The 27,003-nt window shown below is 40.6% G+C and overlaps 2 protein-coding genes across 3 annotated transcripts in view; one reads left to right on the forward strand and one right to left on the reverse strand.

Annotated features, from left to right (window-relative positions):
- Positions 1-734, reverse strand: part of LOC131100397 (transmembrane protein 138-like) — a 20,345-nt gene extending 19,611 nt beyond the window's left edge. Inside the window, exon 1 of the mRNA XM_058046131.1 lies at positions 73-734. The gene's annotated coding sequence lies outside the window, so the exon portion shown is untranslated. The remainder of the gene's footprint in view (positions 1-72) is intronic.
- Positions 119-26,724, forward strand: LOC131100376 (CD151 antigen-like). Of its 2 annotated transcripts, XR_009119087.1 has the most exons (9): positions 119-337; positions 2,831-2,915; positions 10,535-10,726; positions 17,119-17,193; positions 22,230-22,334; positions 24,154-24,312; positions 24,477-24,563; positions 25,652-25,799; positions 26,318-26,724. XR_009119087.1 is itself a non-coding variant. In XM_058046130.1 (8 exons), exons 2-8 carry the CDS (start codon positions 2,832-2,834, stop codon positions 25,709-25,711), a joined length of 762 nt encoding a protein of 253 aa, XP_057902113.1. In that variant the 5' UTR covers positions 119-337; position 2,831; the 3' UTR covers positions 25,712-26,724. The 2 variants fall into 2 exon arrangements, 1 of the variants encoding a protein (XP_057902113.1); XM_058046130.1 differs by having other exon boundaries at positions 25,652-26,724.
- Positions 26,725-27,003: the final 279 nt, after the last annotated feature.

Here is a 27,003-nt window from a genome sequence, read left to right on the forward strand (position 1 = left end):
AGTATGATTATGAACACATCGGTACTTCAAATTAACACAGAACTGGAACTCTTAGAACTGAACTCTAATTACCAGTGTCGATCCGAGGCTGATACTAGCCGTGGTATCGGTGTAGTCGATATGCAAAGTGTGGGATAAATGTGGCCTCCGGACAGGAAAAAGGCAGCAGCCTGTACGGTGTCCCGGAAGGCGTCCCTGGGTGGAGTTTGTGTGGTACGCGATTGCAGGTTATTTTCCTCTCACTCGACAGTCTTGGAAACCGAAGGATAACTATCATCAAAAAACGGATTAAGTTGCCATTTGTTCTTTTGTGAAGACCTGATCACCGACACAGCAGGTACGTGAATGCACCACTTACTCAGCTATCGCTCAGTCATGGGGCACTATGATGTCCCGTAGCCCGTCCGAGACAGGACGGTCTTTTTGCCCCCCTAAAGTCAAGTGTAATATCTAAAAACCCACGACAGAAATGTGTGTGTGTTCCCAGTGTAAATCATACTTTGTTAATAATCCACCCTTTACACCTTAAATAACCTGCGAGTTTCATCACCTTCGATTAGCGTTAGCTTGTAGTGTCGACTTAGCTTCCTAACGTTTTGGCTCAAATCTGTTGTCGTTTATACTCAGTCTTGTCTAGATAAAATACATTCACAGTAAACGTTTTTAAACTATTTGGATTGTAAAAAAAAGTATATAATTCAACTAATGTCATACGTGACCTCATTGAATCAACGCAACACAGAGCTCATTCACTTAGTATAACCCACAATGTGTTCTCATGGAGAACTAGAGCACTACGGCACTCAGACCGCCTTCACCGGCCACAATATAGCATTAGCTGAACTTGTCGGTGCTATATAGTACACTTCTACACGGTGGCAAACTACATGTTACCCCCAGGACTCTAATCTATGTGTGGTGATAGTCTGAGGGAGACTGTAGATGACATCATCGTCTAATTAGCATAATTTGCCATAACCCATGTAACATGGAATTTTTATGGACGCAGTGAGAGACCATAAGTGAGCAAAAACATGACAACCAAAATAATTATCCAGCAGTCTTAGTAGGGAAGCCCAGACTTCCCGGTCCCCGGCCACCTCCTCCAGCTCCACCGGGAGGACACCAAGGTGTTCCCAGGCCAGCTATGAGACATAATCCCTCCAGCGTGTCCTAGGTCTGCCCCGGGGCCTTTTCCCGGCTGGGCGTGCCCGGGACACCTCACCAGTTAGGCATCCGGACTAAATGCCCGAGCCACCACAACTTGCTCCCCTCGATGCGGAGGAGAAGCGGCTCTACTCTGAGTACCTCCTGGATGGCTGAGCTCCTCACCCTATCTCTTAGGGTGCCTTATCTCTTAGCCGCCTGTATCCGCCATCTCATTCTTTGGGTCATGACCCAAAGCTCATGACCATAGGTGAGGGTGGGAACATACGTAGATCCACCGGTAAGTTGAGAGCTTTGCCTTCCGGCTCAGCTCTCTTTTCACCACGACGGTCCGGTACAGCGACCACGTTACTACAGAGGCTGCGCCAATCCGTCTGTCGATCTCACGCTCCCACCTTCCCTCACTTGTAAACAAGACCCCGAGATACTTAAACTCCTCCATCTTGGGCAGGACCTCATTCCCAACCCAGAGGGGGCACTCCACCCTCCATCCTGCGACTGAGAACCATGGCCTCTGATTTGGAGGTGCTGAGTCTCATCACAGAAGCTTCACACTCAGATGCAAACCATCCCAGTAAACGCTGAAGGTCGCAGCCCGAAGTGAGCCAAATAGCAGAGATGGAATTGTAAGGCCCCCGAACTATACTTCCATCGCTTCCATTCACGACTGCGTCCTGGTCTAACGCAAAACTGGCGTCGGAGCCTGTTACGAGGAAGATCCCTTGGCCTTGGAATGGTTATTTGAGGGAAAATGACCGACCTCAACGTGCTTCTTTGCCTCTGCTCTTCAACGTGAAGCAGATTTTCCTTTCTTTACACAGCTGTGTCGTACTCGGCACTAAACAAGGAAAAAAGGTTCCCATTAGATGTTGTTTGCATTTAATTTCCAGACTGATGCTAAGTGTCTACCATCCACCAGCAGATGGTCAATGAACAGACGTGGTCCTGCGCTCTCCTCTGAACTGACAGCAGTATTTGTAGTACGAGGGAAGGGAAAGAGTCAATAGGAGGCGGCTGGAGGAGGGCGAGTCTGAGCTTGACTGACAAGGGATCAAAGAGGCGGTGGAGTGTGGTGAAAAAAGAATTTTAGCAAATGGCAAAAGTTGTTCAGCAGGTAGTAACCTACTAATACGTTTCATATATATACTGTAGATAGATATCAAAATCATACTTGGTGTTTTTACCATTGTCATTAAATAGTATGAGCAACTAGGCTGCACACAAAGCTTGTCAAAGCTTGTCAGACATTAATAAATGTTTAATTTTAAGCTAAATCTTTGTTCTTTGCTATGTGCAAAATCCATTGAATTGTACCGCTTGGAGCAAGTGTTTGCTCATGGGTCTGTGTAGCTACATGAAATAACTAAATAGCTGTGCCTGACTCACAACTACCCCCCCCCTATAAATATAAAAAATGAATGGCCAGCTGCACAATAATTGTGCAGTGTTGAATTCCTTGTTATTTTAAATGTCAATACATGTAGAACAGCTGATATTTTGTCTTTTTCCACATCAGCCATGACAAATGTTTTATCTTCTTTAGCAATTTTGTCTGTGTCCACCAAAGATCCTGGAACTCAATGTCTCCTTGGTTATTGATATATGTATATCTATACACTGCCTGTGTATTTACGCATAGCCTTACTTATTGTGTCATTTGCAGCATGGGTGCACGTGAAGAGAAGAAGGAAACATGTGGAACAATTTGCCAGAAATACCTACTCTTCATGTTCAACTTTCTCTTTTGGGTAAGTCTTTGTTGTGGATAAGTCTTTGTTGATTAACTCACCCTTTATGTATGGCCCTATAATATGAACATTTCACTCACAGGGTCGTTTCATGTTCACTCATTAAGTTTCATACATTTGGTAATGGTAATGGTTTTATTTCATTTGAACATGCATCAGATTCCAATTGAGTGCATCCCATAATCCGTTCCCAGTTCCACATGTCCAAAAGGAGTAGGAAGAAGCAAAGCTTATTAAATCCTACCCCTCCATCTGGTACTTTTACAATCAGTAACTGTTACATTTGTTCACTTCCTGCTTTCCTAATATAATTTAAGTTTAAAGTTTTTTATTTTTTCATCACGTACCAAAGTAGGAGATGATATGAGCATCCAATGCCATAATGGGTACCATAGTGCGTGTCAATATAGTGATATATATAGCACATCATGACTGGTTCAAGACTCTTCATCCTTGTATTTAGCAAACATCAACTGCTTGTATTGTTTCTTGAATTGGCTCATCGTTGTGCATTGTTTGATTTCCTTACTCAATCCATTCCATAGTTTGATTCCACATACTTTAGCTTTTATAGTTACTACCATCATTTCACCATCATGTGGCTAAGTTGGAGCAGAGCTTGATCATAGTATTTATGTTGGATGTTAAACCTTTCTTTAAAAAGTCCATGAATCTATTTTCCATTTCCTACTTTCCATTTAATAAATACCTGATAAATATACTGATAAAAACCCTTTCAAAAAGTCTTCTTTATCTTGGCACCTAATTTGCATTTAAAAGAAAACCACATTTCACAAACAGTAAATGCACTGGCCTTGCAATAGTTCACTTCAATAGAAGCTTAATTGTCATTGCATTATTTCAACAGCTGATAGTAAGCACCAGTGGTATTTGTCAGGAAGGGTATGTCAAGTATGCGGATCAAAAAGGTCTGCTGCGGCGACTCCGTAAGGAAAAAGCAGAAAGAAAGAAACAAATAGAACAAAAGAATGTGGGAAGACCTTGCCCTGTAAAAGGGCCTAGTCAACAGTGTACATGTAACAAAGATGCTTTCCCTTTACTTACTACCTTAATCTCCCTACTGTTATAAATCAGAGTTCATGAGTTACTACCTCTTGCGACCACATGGGGTCGCTGGCCACTAGATTAGATAGTGGTTGGCTTCACTTCTTACTGTGCCTCAGTTTTACCAGAGTACAGACACACAACGCATCTTATTGACCACACGGGAGGATCATTGACAAGACTGAACCATACTGTTGTTTCATCGGACTCCCTTGTGAGAATGCGCTGCACTTGACTGCCCGGACTTTTATAAAGGTTCAGTCTGTGGATGCATGCAGTAAACTAAAAAAAAACCTAAACAAATGAAGTCTGAACAGAACTATGATATACTGTATCAAAATAAGTCTAGACTTGGATTTGCAATACTGACCTTTCAAGGAGGCTTGCACAGCTCGGACCTCTCTGTGTGGCGTTTGCATGTTCTCCTTGCGTGCTTGTGTGGGTTTACCCCAGTTTCGTCACACACTTTGTTAGGTTCATTGGAGACTTTAAATTGTCAATATGTGTGAATGATTGTTTGTCTGTACTGCTTGTGGCCTGTGATTGCCTCTTGCCCAAAGTCAGCGGGGATGAGCTCCACCTCATTCCTGACCCTAATGAGGTCAAGTAGTATTAAAAATGGATGAATGAATGAGAGGGTACGTGATATCTTAAAAAGAGACTGAGACAACAAGTAGATCAATTTACTTTTTAGTGTAAAACAAAATCACTAATGCAGGCTCCGTTTGTTTGAATTTCAGCCCAGTTGAGCCAAATGATGTAAGTTATCAAGGATGATCCATTCATTCATTCATTTTCTACCGCTTTTCCTCACGGGGCTGGAGCCTATCCCAGCTGTCTTCGGGCGTAAGGCGGGGTACACCCTAGACTGGTCGCCAGCCAATCACAGGGCACACATAGACAAACAAACAACCATGGACAATTTGGAGTCGCCAATTAACCTAGCATTTTTTGGAATGTGGGAGGAAACCGGAGTACCCGGAGAAAACCCACGCATGCACGGGGAGAACATGCAAACTCCACACAGAGATGCCCGAGGGTGGAATTGAACCCTGGTCTCCTAGCTGTGAGGTCTGTGCGCTAACCCCTAGACCACCGTGCCGCCTCAAGGATGATCCAAACTATGAAATATGTAATGACAGTCATTGCTATTCCTCTATATTAAATAAAGGTTAAAAAAAACTCAATTCCTTTTCTGAAACATATGTCTTTTTAAAATATGCAATATGCATTTACTTCTGTGGGTTTAGTACATGGGTTAATAATTTGAGCCACAAATAGCCCCTTGTCAAAAGCAGTGGTCTTGTTGAACACTTGTAAATAACAGGACTCTGAAGATGACATAGAAAATGTGTCTCAATATACAGTATGTTCACACTAGTGGCTATAGTAGATTTGTTTCTTGCTTTTGCTCAACAGTTTATTTTCCAGCATTTCCTTGTTTTTATAACCGTAAGATATGATGTGATGGTTTGAACAGTGGCAGGCAGTGCATACAAAGATCCTAATATACAGTGTATTGCCATTCACCCTGACTGGGAGCATTAGTAACTTCCACCGGTGATCAGCCATGCTTGTAAATTTTGTGCTCAGCCGAATGAAATAATCGAAAATGGAATGCATCCTTGATAAAGGGTTCAGACAACTGCAAACGGAATCAGTATTTACTAGGAATGTCCCGATCCACATTTTTGCTTCCGATCTGATCCAATTTTGTTTTATAGTCGATATATAGCCAATCCGATTTGGTACCGCCCTCCCTTTTTAAAAAATATAATAATAAGCTTTTGTTACAAACATGAATTTGTGGAACGTATTAACGGATTAACACTGTTATCAACCAGCAGTTAGAGCGTCACTTCCCATGCAAGTTCACTGCACCATGACGCATTCTGCATTTACGGCTGGCATAAAATATTACTCCCCTCTCAATACGTTGCAGTATGCACCTCGCAATCTTAAACTTGGTTCATAAAATGCACCTTGTTTTTAACAAGACAGTGGGCACGACTGTGCATCAGTCACTGACAGGTTTTTTTTGGCTGCTTGTTTCGGGTGGTTTGTCTGTTGATATAAAGTCAGTAGGAAAACTGCTTCGAATACTGAACTCTGTGCTTTTGAGAAAATGGCTGACACAGGTTTATTACCATGTTTGCATGAATCACCAACTTCACACAGCTCATATATATATGAAATAATAATAATAAATATATATACAGTGAAGAAAATAAGTATTTGAACACCCTGCTATTTTGCTATTTCTCCCACTTAGAAATCATGGAGGGGTCTGAAATTTTCATCGTAGGTGCATGTCCACTGTGAGAGAGATAAACTAAAAAGAAAAATCCAGAAATCACAATGCATGATTTTTTAACAATTTATTTGTGTGATACAGCTGCAAATAAGTATTTGAACACCTGTGTATCATCTAGAATTCTGACCCTGAAAGACCTGTTAGTCTGCCCATTAGAAGTCCACCTGCACTCCATGTATCATCCTGAATCAGATGCACCTGTTTGAGGTCGTTAGCTGCATAAAGACACCTGTCCACCCCATACAATCAGTAAGACTTTAACTTGTAACATGGCGAAGACCAAAGAGCTGTCCAAAGACACCAGAGACAAAATTGTACACCTCCACAAGGCTGGAAAGGGCTACGGAGCAATTACCAAGCAGCTTGGTGAAAAAAGGTCCACTGTTGGAGCTATCATTAGAAAATGGAAGAAGCTAAACATGACGGTCAATCTCAATCGGAGTGGAGCCCCATGCAAGATATCACCTCGTGGGGTCTCAATGATTCTAAGAAAGGTGAGGAATCAGCCCAGAACTACACGACAGGACTTGGTCAATGACCTGAAAAGAGCTGGGACCACCGTTTCCAAGGTTACTGTAGGTAATACACTAAGACGTCATGATGTGAAATCATGCATGGCACGAAAGGTTCCCCTGCTTAAACCAGCACATGTCAAGGCCCGTCTTAAGTTTGCATATGACCATTTGGATGATACAGAGGAGTCATGGGAGAAAGTTTTATGGTCAGATGAGACCAAAATAGAACTTTTTGGTCATAATTCCAATAAGCGTGTTTGGAGGAAGAAGAATGAAGAGTACAATCCGAAGAACACCATCCCTACTGTGAAGCATGGGGGTGGTAGCATCATGCTTTGGGGGTGTTTTTCTGCACATGGGACAGGACGAGTGCACTGCATTAAAGAGAGGATGACTGGGGCCGTGTATTGTGAGATTTTGGGGAACAACCTCCTTCCCTCTGTCAGAGCATTGAAGATGGGTCGTGGCTGGGTCTTCCAACATGACAACGACCCGAAGCACACAGCCAGGAAAACCAAGGAGTGGCTCCGTAAGAAGCATATCAAGGTTCTAGCATGGCCCAGCCAGTCTCCAGACCTGAACCCAATCGAAAATCTTTGGAGGGAGCTCAAACTCCGTGTTTCTCAGCGACAGCCCAGAAACCTGACTGATCTAGAGAAGATCTGTGTGGAGGAGTGGGCCAAGATCCCTCCTGCAGTGTGTGCAAACCTGGTGAAAAACTACAGGAAACGTTTGACCTCTGTAATAGCAAACAAAGGCTACTGTACCAAATATTAACATTCATTTTCTCAGGTGTTCAAATACTTATTAGCAGCTGTATCACACAAATAAATTGTTAAAAAATCATGCATTGTGATTTCTGGATTTTTCTTTTTAGTTTATCTCTCTCACAGTGGACATGCACCTACGATGAAAATTTCAGACCCCTCCATGATTTCTAAGTGGGAGAAATAGCAAAATAGCAGGGTGTTCAAATACTTATTTTCTTCACTGTATATATATATATATATATATATATATATATATATATATACACACTACCGCTCAAAAGTTTGGGATCACTTGCAAATGTCTTTGTTTTCCAAAGAAAAACACATTTTCATGCATTTCACAAACAATTTTTCCATTTCACAAACATTTTGATCCATTTCACAAACAATAAAAATGAATCAGATGATTTTCAAAGAAGGATGTACATTTTTGCATAGAGGCCAACTATCAACAACTGTCAGTCCTCTGCATCAATCTCCTGGTATGGCTGCTAATCCAAGTTCATCATTTTATAAGGCTAATAGATGATTAGAAAACCCATCTAAAAAATCTCTTACCATGCTGTTAACTACTCCCTTCAGAGAGCAGCACAAACTGGGTCTAACAAGGACAGAAAAACGATGCACAACTGTGCAAGAAGACAAATATCTGAGAGTGTGTAGTTTAAGACAAAGACGCCTCACAGGTCGTCACCTGGCAGCTGCACTAAATAGTAGCCGTCAAACACCAGTGTCAGTATCAACAGATCAACGGTGAGGAGGCCACTTCAGGATGCTGGACTTCATGGCAGGACTGCCAGGAAAAAGCCATATCTCAAAAAACAATTTCCAAAATTTTGAGTGGTAGTGTGTGTGTATATATATATATATATATATATATATATATATATATATATATATATATATATATATATATACTGTAAATAAAGAAAAAGTATTAAATTAAGTAAGGATTACTTACATACATACACATATAGCTGAATAATAAACAATACATATAGCAACTTCTGATCAATCCATCAATTTCAGATTTAAAAATTAATGCGTGGCTTTAAGGCCTACCCATTTCCAATTAACCCACACCCACTTCCTGTTTATTCCCCACCCACTCTGAGTACAGATATGGATACAGATAATTTAGATGACCAGCCAGATACAGATACGGATAGTAGTATACTCACAGCTTTGCTGTACTATTGGTGTAAATGGAGAATAAGTTACATGTTTACAGCTCACCTAGTTCTTTGTCTTCTTTTCCTTGTCTATTTACTTATCATGTAGCTGTGTGATGTTATAGCACTTTCTTTTTTTATTTTGCTCATCATTCACAATCATTATGTGAAACATGAACACATATTCTGTCCCCTTTCTGTGCATCATACGACAAAACTATGTGTCGAGGAAATAGTGTTTTTTTTTTTCTTTGAGGGCTTCATAGTCAAAATAGGTGTATTGCACTGACAGCATTGTAAGCTCATATCATATTCACTAATTTTCTCGTGTTAATAGGAAGAAAAGGAAAAGAAATATGAAATAAACATTATTTCACATTAGGATTGTGAATGCTGGGCAAAATTCCCCAAACAGTGCAGACACTGAGTAATAATGATAAGTGGAATATAAACCTGCATGTGATTTCTCTGGAGCTGGTAAGTCCAAAGTGAGTTCCGTTGTTATTCTGCTTGCTAAGTAGAGAGTTACCTGGCTCTCACCTGATTCATGAGCAGTGCGGTATTAACTGTGTAATGCTGAGATTTCAGCCATTTTGCTACTTTGGTTACGTGTGTTCTGCATGCTGTATTTCGGCTTTCATGTACTACTTGACTGCCAGCCATTTTCAAAGAGGAGAACTGTATACTGCCAAAGTTTTGGGGCATGTTTACTGATTGCTGAACTTTCAAGACCCACAGAATATTAATCGTTGATAGTCGATTGATAGTTTTAGGACTACATAAACTTTGAAACTATGCAAAGAAACTCTCTTCCTTCATCGTGTGCAAACTGTTTGTAGACTAACAACAACGGCGTCCGCCATGTCTCCCCGTACCCTTCGCGATCACAACAGATCCATAGTCAGACAAACTCTGTGCCAGTGTAAGCTGCTGTAAGTCCCTGCTGGATTTCCTCATATACATCGGCATTGTACTTTCTCGGAGCGCAATACACCAACTTCTGTCTTGTTCTTAACCAAGCTCTTGCTGTCGATTGGAGGAAAATAGAACGGTTGCCCCCTGCTGGGACAGAAATACATTACCTACAAGTTTAAAATTCACACACGAGATGCACAAGACTTTGATCTGGAGCTTAGCAGTCAACATTACTGTTTGAAAAGACATCTATCGGCGTCGTTGGCAGTGTACGAGTTAGAGAGAACATCTCAATATCCGTCTCCTAGGCTGATATCAGGCCCATAATTATCCAACATCACTACTCTTGATTCTAAAGGCCTCTACGCAAATGAGATGGCGTGGCATACAGAAGCTGAAATCTGCTTGGAGAAAAAAGATCTACTAGAAGCAGGGCAACCAAGAGTCCCACTACAAAATGGAGATATTAGACTGTTGAGAATAGATCAATATCATTTCGTGGAAGAAATACCAGAATTTAAGTGGTAAGTAAAGGTCAGTGCTTCTGATTGTGCTTCAGAGAAGGCTTTGCTGACCCTGACTGCACACCACCCTGTTTGAACTATCTCAAACCTTTTTTCAAGACCTAGTTTTTATACTTTCAAATGATGAAAATTAGATATCTCTTGAAGTTTTTGCAGTGTCATACTTCTCAGATTTTCAATCAAAGCTGTGTTTATCACTTAATTAACTGTAGTTTATCAGTACAAAACCGAGTGGCAACATGAATCCCGAGTATTTCAGTTCACACTCATTCATTTGTTGACTATCGGTAGTGTCAGACGCCTCCTCCTCTCGAGATCTGACTCATGTTATGTTCTTCTCTCAGCTCGCAGGGGGCGTCGTGATGGCTGTGGGTGTTTGGACTTTGGTTGAAAAGAGCGACTACATCAGCCTTCTCCCCTCCATGACATATGCTGCCTCTGCCTACATACTGGTCCTCGCTGGAGCCATCGTCATGGTAACAGGCGTTCTGGGATGCTGTGCCACCTTCAAGGAGCAGAGGAGGCTACTGCGAGTGGTAAGAGACTGTGTCATAGGCTGCACAATGAGCATTTGTATGAAACATACATTGTCCAAGCAAACAGATCACATTAGGCTGTTGTAACTGAGTGATGGGTAAGCTCACTAAACATGGAGTACATTCTGAATAAAGTGTAAAAACTACACGCAAGACCAACACGTCAGTTGTTGTCCTCGGACACGGAAAAGTGTGTTTATCACAGAAAGGTTGCATTTTGTTTTGTGTTGCAGTTAACACAAACTTTTGTCAAGATTGCTGTGCAGACCATAGTCTTATTTTCTATCGGGACAAAACCTTGTGGCTATATTTGATTCAAGACACTGTAGTGTTGTACTAGCAGAGGTTAATGTGTGACACTTGAATGGTTCAATATTATTCATCTCGCACAAGAGAAAGTGAAATCACTGTTGTCTGGCGGATTTAAAGGGCCACCCTAAATTGAGCTTGAGTTATTATCAGAGGCAAACATAACTGAAGATGCTGTGTGTAAACAATAAAAAAAGCCTATTACGATGTTGTGATTATGTGAGTTATGATGACTGATTCTGTGTGTGTGTGTGTGTGTGTTGTGTATTTGTAAATGCCCCATGCTTCCTGAAGAGCTTATATTAGGGCGATGAATCACAGTGATGGAATGAACTTGTCAGCAAGGAGAGATGCTATCTAGATTGTTAAAGAGGGCAAACATAAGGGAGGAAATAGGCTGATTCATGGTCTTCCTGTGTTTGGTGGGAGTACACGCTACCTTCTAGGACTACACAAGGAGCAGTGATAGTTGATTCACTCCTGTAATTTTAACTATCACAGGTTCAAAACGTAACAAGCTCCCTTTACTTCACACTGACAAAATTGATGCCAACCAAACAGGAAGGGTGCGGTGTGGAGGGAAAAAAAACCATTGCTACATCTAAACATGAAGTAAGCAACACGAGTTTGTGAACTGAAAATTCCTCCCAAAGTTAGAGCATCTATGGTGGCCTGCCACAAATAAATGGATGGGAAACACTGGTGAAGAATTTAGTTGACTGGAACTCCCTGGAGAACTTTATTTATGTGAGGCAACAGGTTGAGAGAGATGCAAGCGGAAGCAAAGGTAAATGAGATCTCCACTTTATAGTTCATAATTCATTTGTGTCAGGTTGCTCAGTTTACAGCCCATCTGCGCTGCAACCTCATGAGTCTTTCATAATGTTTTTTGGTTGTTAAATTTGGCGCAATATGAAAAGTTGACAATTCATGCTTCATACCTGTCATTTCTCACAGAAAGAAATGTCAACATTACACATATAGGGTCCTCGAATTCCTCCATTAATGGAATTGGCCAATAAAAGTGGAATCTACTGTTCAATGTGGACTCTTGTGCATATTGAAATTCTGTAATCGTGAGGAGACAAGTCGTTACTCAGCGGACCGTCCACTGGCTGGGTTAGCTGTTTAGAGCTGCTGTGTGTGTGTGTGTGTGCCAAAGTTGGGTTTTAAGTAATGAAACTGAGCGTTTTAGGCCGACTTTGTATGTGAAATAAAGGCGACACCCACGGTTGCATGGTTGGTACCCAGCTAGCTATCTCACTTAGCAACAGTCAAAATACATTTTCGACACACACCATACTCCACATATCAGGACCTGATTTGAGTACTGATGGTGTGTGAATTGCAGTGTTAGCAAAGGCTGAAAGCACAACACACATGTACCGATAGAAAATATACAAAAGTACAGTTGTTACTAACTGCTTGCGATCTGGATGAATTTCTATTGTTTGTTATTCATTCATTCATTTTCTACCGCTTTTTCCTCACGAGGGTCGCGGGGGTGCTGGAGCCTATCCCAGCTGTCTTGGGGCGAGAGGCGGGGTACACCCTGGACTGGTGGCCAGCCAATCACAGGGCACATATAGACAAACAACCATTCACACTCACATTCATACCTATGGACAATTTGGAGTGGCCAATTAATCTAGCATGTTTTTGGAATGTGGGAGGAAACCGGAGTACCCGGAGAAAACCCACACATGCACGGGGAGAACATGCAAACTCCACACAGAGATGGCCAAGGGTGGAATTGAACCCTGGTCTCCTAGCTGTGAGGTCTGCGCGCTAACCACTCGACCGCCGTGCCGCCCCTATTGTTTGTTATATACATTTATATTATGCCCGCTCGTTATGTTGAAGACTTTTGCTGGAACCCTCGAGGAGATGGAGAAAGCTTGTTCACATTTGTAAAAGACACCATTTGCCTTGTCAGATCGGCAAACATCATGGGACAAAGTTTTCCATACTGCCCAGGAGATAGAAATAAAAAAGTCAAAAATCCACAAGTGGGAAAGCGTGCCAAGGTAGCAGTAAGTTTTTCTCCTGCTAATATGCTTCATAGGAGCCAGTCTAGTGCTGATGGCTAATGCATTGTAGATTCCTAACTGACGCACTTGCTAATGTAGTTATCAGTGTCAGTAAAACATATAATACTCATCACAACACAATATTAGGGTATGTTATTATTGTTTCTTGTGAATATGTGACTTCCTTTGCATGGGTTCATGACTGTGCTTGTTTGTACCTGATTGCAGTCACTTTTCTACGATGAATAATACTATGGGATTTCATTCCAGGGCTGACTGGTGTTTCGTTTTGCAGTGCCTGTGTCAAAAAAAAATACTTTTAGCTATTTTTTTTGTGTGTCATTTAGTTATCACAACACAATATTAGTCAATGTTATTATAGTGGCTGGTGGACAGGAACTTACGTTGGAGGTCTTTCAGCATCTTATGTATTTAATATCATTATGATATTATTGTACCTGTTGTGAGATCATTTAAACCTGCAATACATGCTTCTGGCGATTACGTTTGATGCATAAAAAATGTAGACCTCTTTTTCTGTCTTGTATTTGTATTTTAGTTAATTTCGCCATTTAGTGCGTGAAAATGCTTCATTTTCTTATTTATTTATTTGACTAATAAGCAATCTTACAATCTACTTCTCACAATTTACACAATTCAACATGTCCTAAAAGGAGTAGGAAGAAGTAGAGTTTATTTAATCTCCCCCGTTCTGCATGTCTCACCATCTACTTTACCAAAATCAAACCAAATCAAGATGTGTAATTAAGTCTCAAAATGTGAGCCAAAACATGGCAATCTTGTTAATTCTTTGTCTTTGATCTGCATGGCTCGATGTTGGCTCCCAACAGTTGAATATCTTCCTAAATCATGGTGTATAGCAGTAGCTACAGCTAATGCTAAAAAGGACAGCCAAAAACAAAAAGGCAGAAGTCCAGATATCCACTACAGCGTCATCAAGACATAGATGGCAAGGAAGTTGCAACAGCTGTGAATGGGCCTGCTGAGTCATATTGGCAGTGATTACACTCTTAACCTTAAATTGCCTGCAAGATGATCATAAAGAATCCTCTTGAGTCACCTGCCTTAGCCTGGCCGGCCAACAACACATTCCACATCACACTTTTTCCCTTGGTGTGCTTCTGTGAAAACAAATCAAACATTTTTGAACAGGTTTTATGTTGTTGTTGGGTTTTGGTTTTTTTTGTACTTGCAGCTTTTTTCCCCACATTGTTTGATTTCACAAAAGAGTTTGGTGAAAGATCAAACCAACATGATCAGAACATCCATTAGTTGTCCAAAAGAAAAAAGTATATACAACATGTATTTGCTTTGTACACGTTTTAATCTCCATCTCTGTGGGGACTTTGCATGTTTTCCCCATGTGTACATGGGTTTTCTCCGGGTATTCCGATTTCCTCATAGGTATGAATGTGAGTGTGAATGGTTGTTTGTCTACATGTGTCCTGTGATTGGCTGGCCACCAGTCCAGGGTGTACCCCGCCTCTCGCTCTAAGTCAGCTGGGAGAGGCTCCAGCATACTCCCTTGACAAACGGCATGGAAGATGTATGTATGCATGGGGCATTTTAATACTGGAACCTTTACAGTAGAACCTTGGTTAGTGTATGCTCCGGTTAACATATTTTTTAATATATATTTTTCCGGTTAGTATACAATATGGTGCTCGTCTTGTCGTGTTGGACTGTGTGAATCCTTATTAGCAGCATGTTACAGGTAGAATGGAAATCGCAACTGCAAGTCATTGTATACCAGCTCTGTTGCCCATCTACGATGTCACCAAAAGCTGACTTTACTTTTTTAGCTAACTATCACAGTTACGCCAAAAGAAAGTTGCAACTGCCAGCATTTTGATGAAGAAGGTGAGAAATCCGATTGCATCCAAGGACTGTCATTGCAAAACACAAAGGTGTTCTGTGTGGATCTTGCTGCCTCATAGCAGCCTCAGCAATCAATTTGTCAATCAAGTGTGATGGTAAAGGTTTGTTTATCACCTTTTATTTTTCATATGTATGCATGTCTGTTTGCTTTCTGTATGTCTGTAATTGTAAAATTATATTTTAAAAATAATGTTTTCTGGTAACATTTTCAATGTCGGATTTGCCTTATTTTTATGGTAAAAAATTAAGTCAGAGTATGTTTTGTTAACCTTTTGCAAAGGGTTAATGAGGCTAACCGAGGTTCCATTGTACACGTGATGTACTTGAAAGCATTTTTTTGGTTGTTTTTTTTGTTACTTTCCGGGTCACTGATTTCAGGGATTTGGGTACCCATGTAGCCAGCAGGGATTCACTTACTACTTAGGGATGGAATGATGTATATGTGAATGGATTGTCTAGATCAGGGGTGCTCCCACTTTTTCAGCATGCGAGCTACTTTTAAAATGACCGAGTCAAAATGATCTACCCACTACAAAAATGCAAAACATCTATTTATTTTCAAATGTATTGAGGATTATTTGTACGTACAATGTATGTTGATGTACCTTACATAACCAAATGAGCCAATATTGCAAAACACACATAATTAACTATTAGCATTTTTTGTAATTACCTGAGTTTACTTTGATGACTTGCACTGAATTGAACCAGCCAGGGATGCATAGTCCGGACAGTAGCTGCTGATAGCCAGCCTCAAGCACACTTCCAAATGTTTATCAGTCATGGATAATATCCGTATCATAATATCCGTATAATATTCCATATCCGTATGGAAGTGATATGTTTTTTGCCTTTTTACTTGGTCCAGTTTTTGCCTTTTTACTTGGTCCAGCTCCTTCACTCATTTTAGTGACCATAAACTTTAGCGAGGGCTTAAAATCTCGCAATTCGCCGACTAGCTTAGCACTTTGCATCGTTGTTTACGCATGAGCGGTGAACTAAAGGTCAAAATTCAGTTGTCATCTGACTGGTTGTCCTGTATGTCAATCAAGTAACGGGGATGGATGATAGGCTGACATCGTAAGTTCTGCTGCACTTAGAGACGTTGTTTGATTTGATTGGTCGCCCGAAGGGCAACATTCAGTTGTCATCTGAATGGCTGCCCTGTATATCAATCAAGTGACGGCATTGATGCTGGGATGATATTTTTTTAATGTCACGCTGCGATCGACCAGTACCACCTCCGCGATCGACCGGTAGCTCGCGATCGACTTAATGAGCACCCCTGGTCTAGATGTTGACTAGTTCAGAGGCTCCAGCTCTTTGCGATCCCCAAATGCAATAAGCAATGGAAAATGGACATGCATTTAATGGTTAGATAGAACTTATTCTCGTGTGAATGTCTATATGGTACACCAATACTCCAAACTGTTCAGCATTCAGGCTCACTCATGTAGTGATGTAATCAGTCCAAGCCATCAAATCAAAGATTAAGTCCACTGACTGAGCCAATTTTTTCCTCTCTCGTAGCAGCAGGTCATGGGAAGGTGGAGGTCAAGGTTTTAGTTTGATAATGTCTTTTCTGGCCTTTTAATGCTGTTCAATCCTCCCACGATACATTCTGAACACCAAGTAATACGGAAAGATTAAAAAATCTTAGACAAGCATCTGTGAAATGTTAATATTCTGTCTTTTATAGCCGTGGAAACCAATTGGATTTCAGGGGATTACCGGTTGTTCTCCATTTATGGCATTCAGATTTTCTGTGCTAGAGGTTATGGACGTGCTTCCATTAATTAAATAAAACTCAGTTTTGGTCTGTAAATATAAGACTCACTCGAACTAGTTACAGAGGAAGAATACACTATGTGCTGCTCATGTGGAGCCATTGTACTCTGAATACTGGACTGTCGCTACCACAATTAAGGATAAAGATCATATTGTAACATCTACCCAAGCAGGTGGTCCAGCAACACAACTGCTGTTGGCCAAATCACGCCAAAGTAACATCATCAGCAAACCCAGCTGTCCTCTATGCAGCCATCCCCCTGTCGCATCAACAGGCACACAAAGAGTTAGGGGTCATGTCACATTCACAGACATTCAGAAATCACAATTCATTGTCTGATAACGTGTATTTTTATCTCTCTACAGTATTTTGTCCTGCTGCTTTGTATTTTCCTGTTGGAGATCCTTGCTGGTGTCCTGGCTTACATCTACTACCGGCAGGTAACTGTCCTTAAATCATCAAAAATGATTGTAGGCTGAAGTGGGAAAGGGTACCAATTATGTTTTTTCCTCTTTTCTGACCTATAAATGTAGTTGCAATGTTGCATTCTTGTGTTTTAAAGAGGCCAAAGTTTCAGATAATGAGGTTCACGCTTTTAGAAGTGAGCCCTAAAAGAAGTTTAACTCCGCTCTATATGACGATGTGCCAACAGTGAGCACAAGCTGTACAACCCCCCGGCGAACCCTGCCCCCCGTTGCACAGCTTTGTCAGAGATTTCACCCTGTTAACAAGGAGCATTGGCTTCTTCCAGGACATGTTTGTTCAGGTTTGAGGGAAAGCTAAAGGGCAGTGGTTGGAGTGGATGATTCCAAGCCAGAAAAAGAAAAATATGGGACTGTTTTGTGAACATGGGCAAAGCTGGACCATCTACCAAACTGTTGCTGAAGTCTGATGCCTTTCCAACGTTACTTGGTCTTGTGGAAGAGTCAGAAGCGAAAGCTATAAGTAACAATTTACAAGTCCTGTGTTTATTTTGTGTAACTAAGCGGTTGTCTGAGTGAGTGTGCATACAGGCAGCAGGGTGCGAATTATTATTAAATTAATTACTTTTAGCTTTGTTCCACCACAGTCAGTGGTCTACTACCTAAGTTTTTTTTTTTAAACACGGGCAGTCCCGAAAAAAACACTATTACCACTCTGAGTTCATACACAGTAAGTCAGGGGTCTCCAACCACTAGCTAGCATGAGCTACCAGTAGCTCCTAATCACTTTTCAAGAAGCTCTGCAAAAGTTGTATTAATTTATTATCAACTCCTGTATCGACAAAATCACAAAGTGGCATTCGACAGTAGTCCGGAAGTCCTTTGGAACACTTGGGAGTATGACCAATTACGGCGGAGTAGGCATGCCTCGAGGCGGGCCGCGAGTAGGATAAATTAAAACAAATTTAATTTAATTATAAATCAGAAATCCAAGGAAATACAGCTGGGATAGGTGCAGATAGGTGCAGAAGGTGTAGAAAGCTTTCTGTGGCGCTTAGCGTGTGTAGCTGCTCTATAGGAGTTCATAACTCAATACAAAGGGCTGAAAATGAGCATAATAGGTACCCTAATTTATTGTTATTATATATGAGTAGGGATGTCTGATAATTTTCTTTGCGGATGTAGGGATTTGGACAATATTGGCAAAAGAGCCAATATTGGACATCCCCCTTTTAACATTATTATTTTGTAGTCTACCATAGAAATCAGCACATTCAAACAAACATGTTCATTTGATGTCATTTGATATGTTCATTTGATGCTACGAAGTAGTCCAGTGAAAGGCTCAATACTTTTTGATGACAAACCTCATAATCTTGACATAATGCTGAAGACTTTGCTTTATTTGTAAGATGACAAGTCAATTGTAGGTAGGAAAAAAAAGGAAGTGGTGTGAAACAGTTTAATGTCTAAAAAGGAATACTTCCACTCCCACTGGATGCTCAACAAACTGCTGTGCTTATTTTCTGTATTAAATGTGAAACTTAACTAAAGCTGACAGCCTTCCTCGACGCAATTTAGAATTGTAGAATTTAGGCTCCCTGCGCTTTTTTTTTTTTTTTTTTTTGTCACAACCCAACTCGTCTGCAAGTCTTGCAGCGTGTACTCTAGGTCAGTCTGAAGGTGCAGTACTCATTTATAATGCCTCATTTATAATACACCAGTTGTCATCTTATGATCAGTCATTGAGTTTCTCTCTTTACTCGCTTCATACAACCCCTGTGTGAGTTAAGCCAATCCTACTCACATCCTTTGGTTTTCTTCGACTGTATGATACCCTTCTGGAAGCCTGTTAGAGTGGAAAAAACATCTCATGAAAAATATTTTTAAATCCCTCACAGATTCATTTTGCATTCCACTTTCCTTAGGTACTTTAGTTCCACTTGAATATATTTGGTAACTCAAAAGTAAGCTAAAGGGTGTTCATATTCTAACGTTTTTATTATATACATATTTCTAAACTTCTACTACCATATAGGTGAAAAAGCCATCCCATTTCATTTCACAGCCCTTACTTTGATGCATTGTTGATGCATTGCATCCACTTTCATTTTAAGTTTGATTCTAATGAATCAAATACATTGGATTTCCATTGATAATTTTTGTGTGACTTTGTTGTCAGCACATTCAACTACATAAAGAACAAATTATTGAATAAGAATAGTTCATTAATTCAGATCTAGGATATGTTGTTTTAGTGTTACCTTTATTTTTTGGAACAGTGTACATTTAAAGGGATAGTTTGTATTTTGTGACATGAAGTTGTCGGACTACACTGCAGATGGGAATGGGGATGGGGATGGGGATGTGAATCAACAGTTCTGGTCGAATTTTGGTGATGAGAAACATAGTTCCGGTTAGTTGCTGGGGTTTAGCGTCTCAAAACAATATGTGTTGAAAAGAATATAGTCCATTTACATAACAAAAATGAATTCATTCATTTTCTACCGCTTTTCCTCACAAGGGTCGTGGGGGGTGCTAGAGCCTATCCCAGCTGTCTTCGGGGTACACCCTGGACTGGTACACCCAGCCAATCCCAGGGCACATATAGACAAACAACCATTCACACTCACATTCATACCTATGGACAATTTGGAGTGGCCAATTAACCTAGCATGTTTTTGGAATGTGGGAGGAAACCGGAGTACCCGAAGAAAACCCACGCATGCACGGGGAGAACATGCAAACTCCACACAGAGATGGCCAAGGCTGGTCTCTTAGCTGTGAGGTCTGCGCACTAACCACTAGACCACCATGCCCCATAACAAAAATGAGTCCAATAAAATCAGACCTGTTACTTTTTCACTGTCTGTCGCCTCTTCATTCTTGTGTATGCGGTGAAGATGGCTGCAACGTGTCAAACGCATATGTAAACAAGATGGTAGCAACGCTCGTGTAATGACACTATCTTCACCACATACACAAGAATGGACAGGCGACTGTGCGCAGTGATACATCAGAAGAGAGAAAGCAATCACACGCAATCACTTAAGTAACCCCAGCAACTAACCGGAACTGCGTTTCTCATCACCGGAATCCGACCAAAAGTGGGCTGAAGGGGCCAAGAGTGGGTTAAGTCACTGTTGATGCACTACACTGCTGACGGGGATGTCAAACAACATCTAAACTATCTTTTTTAAACAAATGCGCTAACTTGACGCTAATTTACAGTACATTGATACCCAGCATTAGAAATATTAGGATTTCAAAAACCACCAAAAATGACATATAGACAATTAAGACATACATTCCAATTAAACAGTGTGTGTATATAATAGGCATAAAAAAGGAAAGGCCTGGCACATTCAACGTCTTAATGACAGTTGACAAATAACACTAACACTTGTGCACTATAGAGCGTGATCACCACCTTTAGACGTGTAAAATGCTCACAACACCAGCCGAAAATAACAGTTATAAAGTCCTGATTCACATTTAAATTAGAATAGAAAAAAGATGAATCTTCTTCATGCCTGACTTTTGTCCTTGTGCTGTCAACAGGCACACCAAGGTAATGTCTTATTTAGCGCTTCATCATATCGGAAGTATTGCCGCTTTCCATAAACCACACATGCCTTTGCACAGGCGTTGTTTCACTCACCACCACCATCCATCACTGTCGCAGGTAATACTGTATCCATATTGCTTCTATACAGCACAGTGAAACAGTGTGGGTGGATGTGGGTGGTGCTTCTGGCTGTATTTTCTCTTCTCTTGCTACTACCGCATAGCTGTACTCAACAGTTTATCCTATACTGTCGCCACGTTTTACATGGATCACTTTTAGCATCACATTTTAAAGAACTTCCTAAAGACATCAAATATTTAGTACCTTTGAGTCATCTATCCATCCATTTTACATGGCCTTGTAAAACATGGTCACTAAAAATTCAGTCAGTTCTGTTCTACTTTTGTATATACCAGTAAATATATATATACGGCAATGGTAATTTGATGTAGCGCACAGCATGCAACACCAGGGGTCAGCACCTGCTATTGGAAGGAACAATTTGAGGGCCATGGCACCTTGTGTGTGCTGGCTATGAAGTTATTGAGAGTATTTTTGGGTTGCCAGCTAGGAAGGACAATGCTGTACCCGCTGCAAGAAAGCTATTGCTGAAGGGGATACATTCTTGAAGTTCATCATGTCCTCTCTCAGTTGGATTAAACGGTGGGCCACAGCTGCAGGGAGAGGCTGTGTTGCGAGGTAATGGTACACTGCTCCTTTCAATTGTGTATGCACATTATTACCAACATAATCACAGACTGGTCAGTTGGTCTGTTAGAAAAGCGCGAGTTCAGTTCCATTTGAGAGAACGACTTTTTGGGGGAAAAAGAACATATCGACTTGTAGTAATTGTTAATAGCGCACCAACAAATCAGCGTATCTCAGTGGACAATCTGTCATGTCCTTTGTTTTATTTATTTTTTGATTTGTTATTGTATAATGCAGATAAACCCTAATGGAATCTTGATTTTATGTATGTAAAGAAGTGAAAAGTCAGGGCGTTGATTCTTTCATTGCCGTTTTCACATCACTGACGCAGTGTGTTCTAAACTGTGAACAGGTGTTGAACCCTTGGCCCCTTCCTTTACCTTGTTTCCTGTTTCTCTCCACCCTCTCTGTCTAATCTCGCTCCGTCCTCTATATTTCCTCCCATCATTCATTCCCTTGATATTTCTGTCATGCTTTGATTTACAGTGGTTTCCCCACTGGCTTGTTGCCATAGAAACTGAGCCCCTCCAGACCTCCCTGCTCTGCCACTGAGCGTTCCTGAGAACAAAACATACATAAGTCCCCCCCCCCTCCTTCCACTCTTGCTTCCGCCTCATGTATAGAACCTTGCTCACCTATTGTCAGGGTGGCGTATTAATCTTACCGCGCCAAAATTCAAGTTACAACTAATTTATTACCAGCCATAGTCTGGACTGGACCGAGACAAATGTTGTTGCTGTATCGTGAATTGTGTGTGTGCATTTTTTTCTGTGAACAGTTAAATGAGGAGCTGAAGCAGAACCTGAGGGAGACCATGGTCCAGAAGTACCAACAGAATTCTCACGAACATGTCACCAGTGCTGTGGATAAGCTGCAACAGGAGGTATTGTTTGGATGTGACACAAGAGACATGTTTATGCTGTGATGTTGTTTTTAGCAGCACAATATCTAAAATGTCAGCTACATGGACAAAATATTAAGACGTGTGTTAATAAGTCATGGCATCCCAATCTGATATATATGTATCTATTCTATCAACCAGCAGCACTTAGATTCAGCATGCGTATTTAGCCAGGAATAGAAGTGATGCCAGCCATGTAACAGTATTTACATTAAAGTCCGAAAAGTTCCATACACAAGTTCCCTGTGGTGGCACAAGACCGGGGAAATGTAATCATCGCACATTTCAAACAACGCCATAAAAATGTCACATGGATTTTCGCGACCGCGACCCAAGTGAGGATAAGTAAATGGATGGATGGATGCTTCCTGACACATTCATTGCCGTTTGAAGCATTTGCAAAGCATGAGAAACTCCTACGGGATGGCAAAAAGTCATGGGCTATAACAAAAAAGAGCCAGCTCCTGTTGGAGGTGAGTGATGTTGGGTTTAAAAGCTTCAATGAGCACTTCAAGAATGGCTCCATTAGGCCTGTTGTGTTAAAACTATACACCAGATGCATGAAAATAAATGACAACAGTTTTTGTCATTCCTACTGTTGCTGACTATTCTCTTATCTGAAACATTTAAGTGTGACAAACTCTTTAAAAAAACTAAAAAAACGAAGAAATCAGGAAGGGGGCAAACACTTTTTCCTCATATCCTGTCATTTACATTTCTAAAAAATACAATAAAAAAACATCAGATTGTGACACTGTCACCGTATTTTCCTTACTATAAGTTGCACTTTTTTTCATAAGTTGGCTGTTCTTGCAACGTAGTATACTCCAGAGCGACTTATAAATGAAAAAAAAATGTTTATGTTACATAAACGGGGCTGCACGGCGGACGTGTGGTTAGAGAGCAGCTCTCACAGCTAGGAGACCCGGGTTCAATTCCACCCTCGGCCATCGCTGTGCGGAGTTTGCATGTTCTCCCCGTGCATGCGTGGGTTTTCTCCGGGTACTCCGGTTTCCTCCCACATTCCAAAAACATGCTAGGTTAATTGGCCACTCCAAATTGTCCATAGGTATGAATGTGAGTGTGAATGGTTGTTTGTCTATATGTGCCCTGTGATTGGCTGGCCACCAGTCCAGGGTGTACCCCGCCTCTCGCCCCAAGACAGCTGGGATAGGCTCCAGCACCCCCGCGACCCTCGTGAGGATAAGCGGTAGAAAATGAATGAATGTTACATAAACACTGGACACCTTTTCTGTTTATTTTTTGGTGTAGCTGAATAACCATTGTGTTAGCATATCTTACACCTATTTAGCCTGTTCTCAATTCTTTTATTGTTAGAACTTGCCTTTCAAGAGGACATAATGTCTGTTTTGGTCATAAAATAAATTCCTCGCAAAAAATGCGACTTATACTCCAGTGCGACTCATGTATGTTTTTTTTTTTTTACCTAATGATGCATTTTTGGCCTTGTGCGACTTATACTCCGGAGCGACTTATAGTCCAGAAAATACGGTAAATTGATGACTGTGTATAGAATCATCATCAATAAATTGCAAAATGTACACTTAATCCATATGATCGGTATCGGCCAATCTCACTCATGGATGATCGGACTCGGCAGCATAAACCGTGCTAGTTGTCCAATCAACAGCATTTGAAGATTTGGATACATTAATGTCACAATTCAGCCTTCTAGTTGATTGATGTAACATTATTTCAGATCCGTGGCTATCAGGCGTCAACATTGGTTCATTTTCCCTCCTAATGTACGATTATGTATTCTGTCCGTCTCCCCCATCAGTTCAAGTGTTGTGGGAGCAACAATTCATCCGACTGGGCACAGAGTGTCTGGATCCGCTCCAGGGATGGAGATGGCAGAGTAGTGCCTGACAGCTGCTGTAAGACTCCATCCAAGCTTTGCGGACGTGGGGGGCACCCTTCCAACATCTACAAGGTTGAGGTGAGTCCGTGAAAGGTGCAGATGGGGGCAGTGGGTTAAGCCTTACTCAGACGGGGGTCACACTGTTGGTGGTCTTCGTGCCATCAATAATTCAAATTGTAAGTGTAGTACACACACACACACACACCTCATTCAGCTTTATCATCCCGTGGCATTTTGTTTAGGGTGGCTGTATCTCAAAACTGGAGACGTTCATCCAGGACCACCTGAAGATCATTGGAGCGGTGGGTATCGGGATTGCGTGTGTGCAGGTAAATAAAATCTTGACTTTTTAAAACATGCTCCATATATGAAGAGCTTGCAACCAAAAGGCGCTAAATCCAATTTTCACTAAGTTGCATGTTTTTCATGAGTTTAATAGACCTCTGTCATGTGTATCCAAATCACATATTTTGGTCTTGAAATCATTTTTAAAAATATGAAAAAAAGTGATATGAAATTTATGCTTTCAACCAAAAGGCGCTATTTCCATTTCAAATTTCAACCAAAAGGAGCTAAATCCCTTTCTTTATTCTTTATTCTGATTGGCCCAAGTTTCCCATCTATTGATAATCTGACCAATCAGAGAGAAGAATACAATTGGCACTGCACATACAGAAAGCCAGTATCAGTGCGCATCCTGTTTTGTTTGTGTACATTAAGTACACGTATGATAGTTACAGTATGTTATGCAATTCAGGAGAATACAAATTGTGTTTTTACAGTATTCTGTAACATGGAAGTTTTTTTTACGCCATAAAAGGCATGTCTCTACCTTGACACCTCCAACTTTCATGAGAAACATTATTTTACTTGTACTAAAAAACATACAATGTAAAGAGTTTGGAATGAGATGATTTTTGTCACTGTCACCTTCATGGTGCAGTCAAATATGAGCACTGCTTTTAATAACATTTTTATTAATTTAATTAATAATAATTATTTTGTATTGTGTGTTGCAAATGGCTTCTGTGTTGTAATTATTTTATTAGCATAGCACATTAAAGCACCTTACATTCTTTTACAACAATGCCACTGAAGAAGTTAAAGGTGACTTCAAATTTATTTCAGCCAAAAGGCGCTAAATCCGGAAAAAAAATGAATAAAAAAATATATAAAATACATGGTGTGTGCAGGATTTTTATAGCATGCATTTTTATGACCTATATTGATAGCTCTTTCATTTGCAATATAGACTTGATGACCAAATAGATTGATATGTGCGTAGTTAAAAATCATTGATTTTCTCGAAATCAGTCAAAATGGATTTAGCGCCTTTTGGTTGCAAGCTCTTCATATCTATATACATAAATGTGTATTTAGATGTTGGTCATTTTGGCTGTCTCCATGCAATATCCAGATCATAGGGATGGTGTTTACATGCTGCCTGTACCAAAGTCTGAAGACGGAGCCATACTAGAGAAGGAGAGAAAGAGACGGGAGAAGTCACTTCATTGACATCCTGAAACATCCTATCGCTTCTTTTCTCAGCTTGCTTGTGGGAGGAGGTGAGGGATCAAATTACACATCTGAGTTCCTTATAGCGCTACTGTGGAAAAACAATTGATCTTTAATAAGTAATTAGAGTCTCAAGATTACAGCGCCGTAAAAAAAAAAGCCTCAGAGAGAAACTGTTGGGAATATTGCAGCCGAATTTAATTTAGTGGGGGATACCCTCTGTGGATTTTTTTTTCTTCAATCATCAGTTTTATTCCCTCTGTGTGCAATACAGTGATGTTAATGTATTGTAATGTTTTTATGGACTAAAACCTGGTGACAGCATTTCCCTTTCCCAGCAGCACCAGCTGCAGGTTTTAACAAGCCCGCTTCACTTGCTGTAGCATCACATTTCCATATTAACTAACCAGTCATGCATTTGAAATGTCTACTCCTTCATAGCATCTTAAACTCCCAACACTTAGTAGGATCACTGTTTTTATACTTTGTAAATGACTATTCTCTGTAATGTCTGAGGTGCTTTCCTGACTGTAGTTTGTCCTTTATCGCCTAATGTGTCTTCGCATAGTGACGTGCCACTGTTGGATCAGGCTCTTATCCCCAGTGTGTTGGCAAGGGCACTTTATCTGCCAGACTGACGGTACGATGACTGCACCTTCTCACCAGCATAACTGCACTATCACTTTAATAACGCCATCGTGCCGCCATTTTAACCATTTACATCTAGGCTCATTTGTAAGGCTGACGTTTCAAAGTAATATTTGTCACTGTGGTAATGAATGTACCGACATCGCTCACGGAAAAGTGCCTGGTTTTTATGTTACTGTATTTCTTTACACCACTGATGCCAAAATATACACTGACTGATTTGTGCGTATACTGTGTCTTTACCAAATGCTATCACATACCACTTTTGTTTCAAAGTTAAGATGTTGTTTTTGTGACGATCATCAATAAAGTATTCACAATATGATATATTTCTTACTGATATCCGATATTGTCTACCACTTATTAGCAATATTGATATTGGTAGCCGGTATTTCGTCAAACTAATGTTGTGTAATGAACACAATATGCAGCTTCTGCTGGATTTATATCACGAATAAACACTGATTATGGAAAAGTAAGACAAATACTGTAATATGCAATATAGACAGTGGCAAAATACTGCATGTGACTCCGATTGATTGTGAATGATATGAGACTGGAAGTACTGAAAGAAGACGTATTATTCCTCCTTTGGATAACCGCACA

This window comes from Doryrhamphus excisus, chromosome 1 (assembly GCF_030265055.1).
Source record: "Doryrhamphus excisus isolate RoL2022-K1 chromosome 1, RoL_Dexc_1.0, whole genome shotgun sequence".
Taxonomy (NCBI): Eukaryota; Metazoa; Chordata; class Actinopteri; order Syngnathiformes; family Syngnathidae; genus Doryrhamphus; species Doryrhamphus excisus.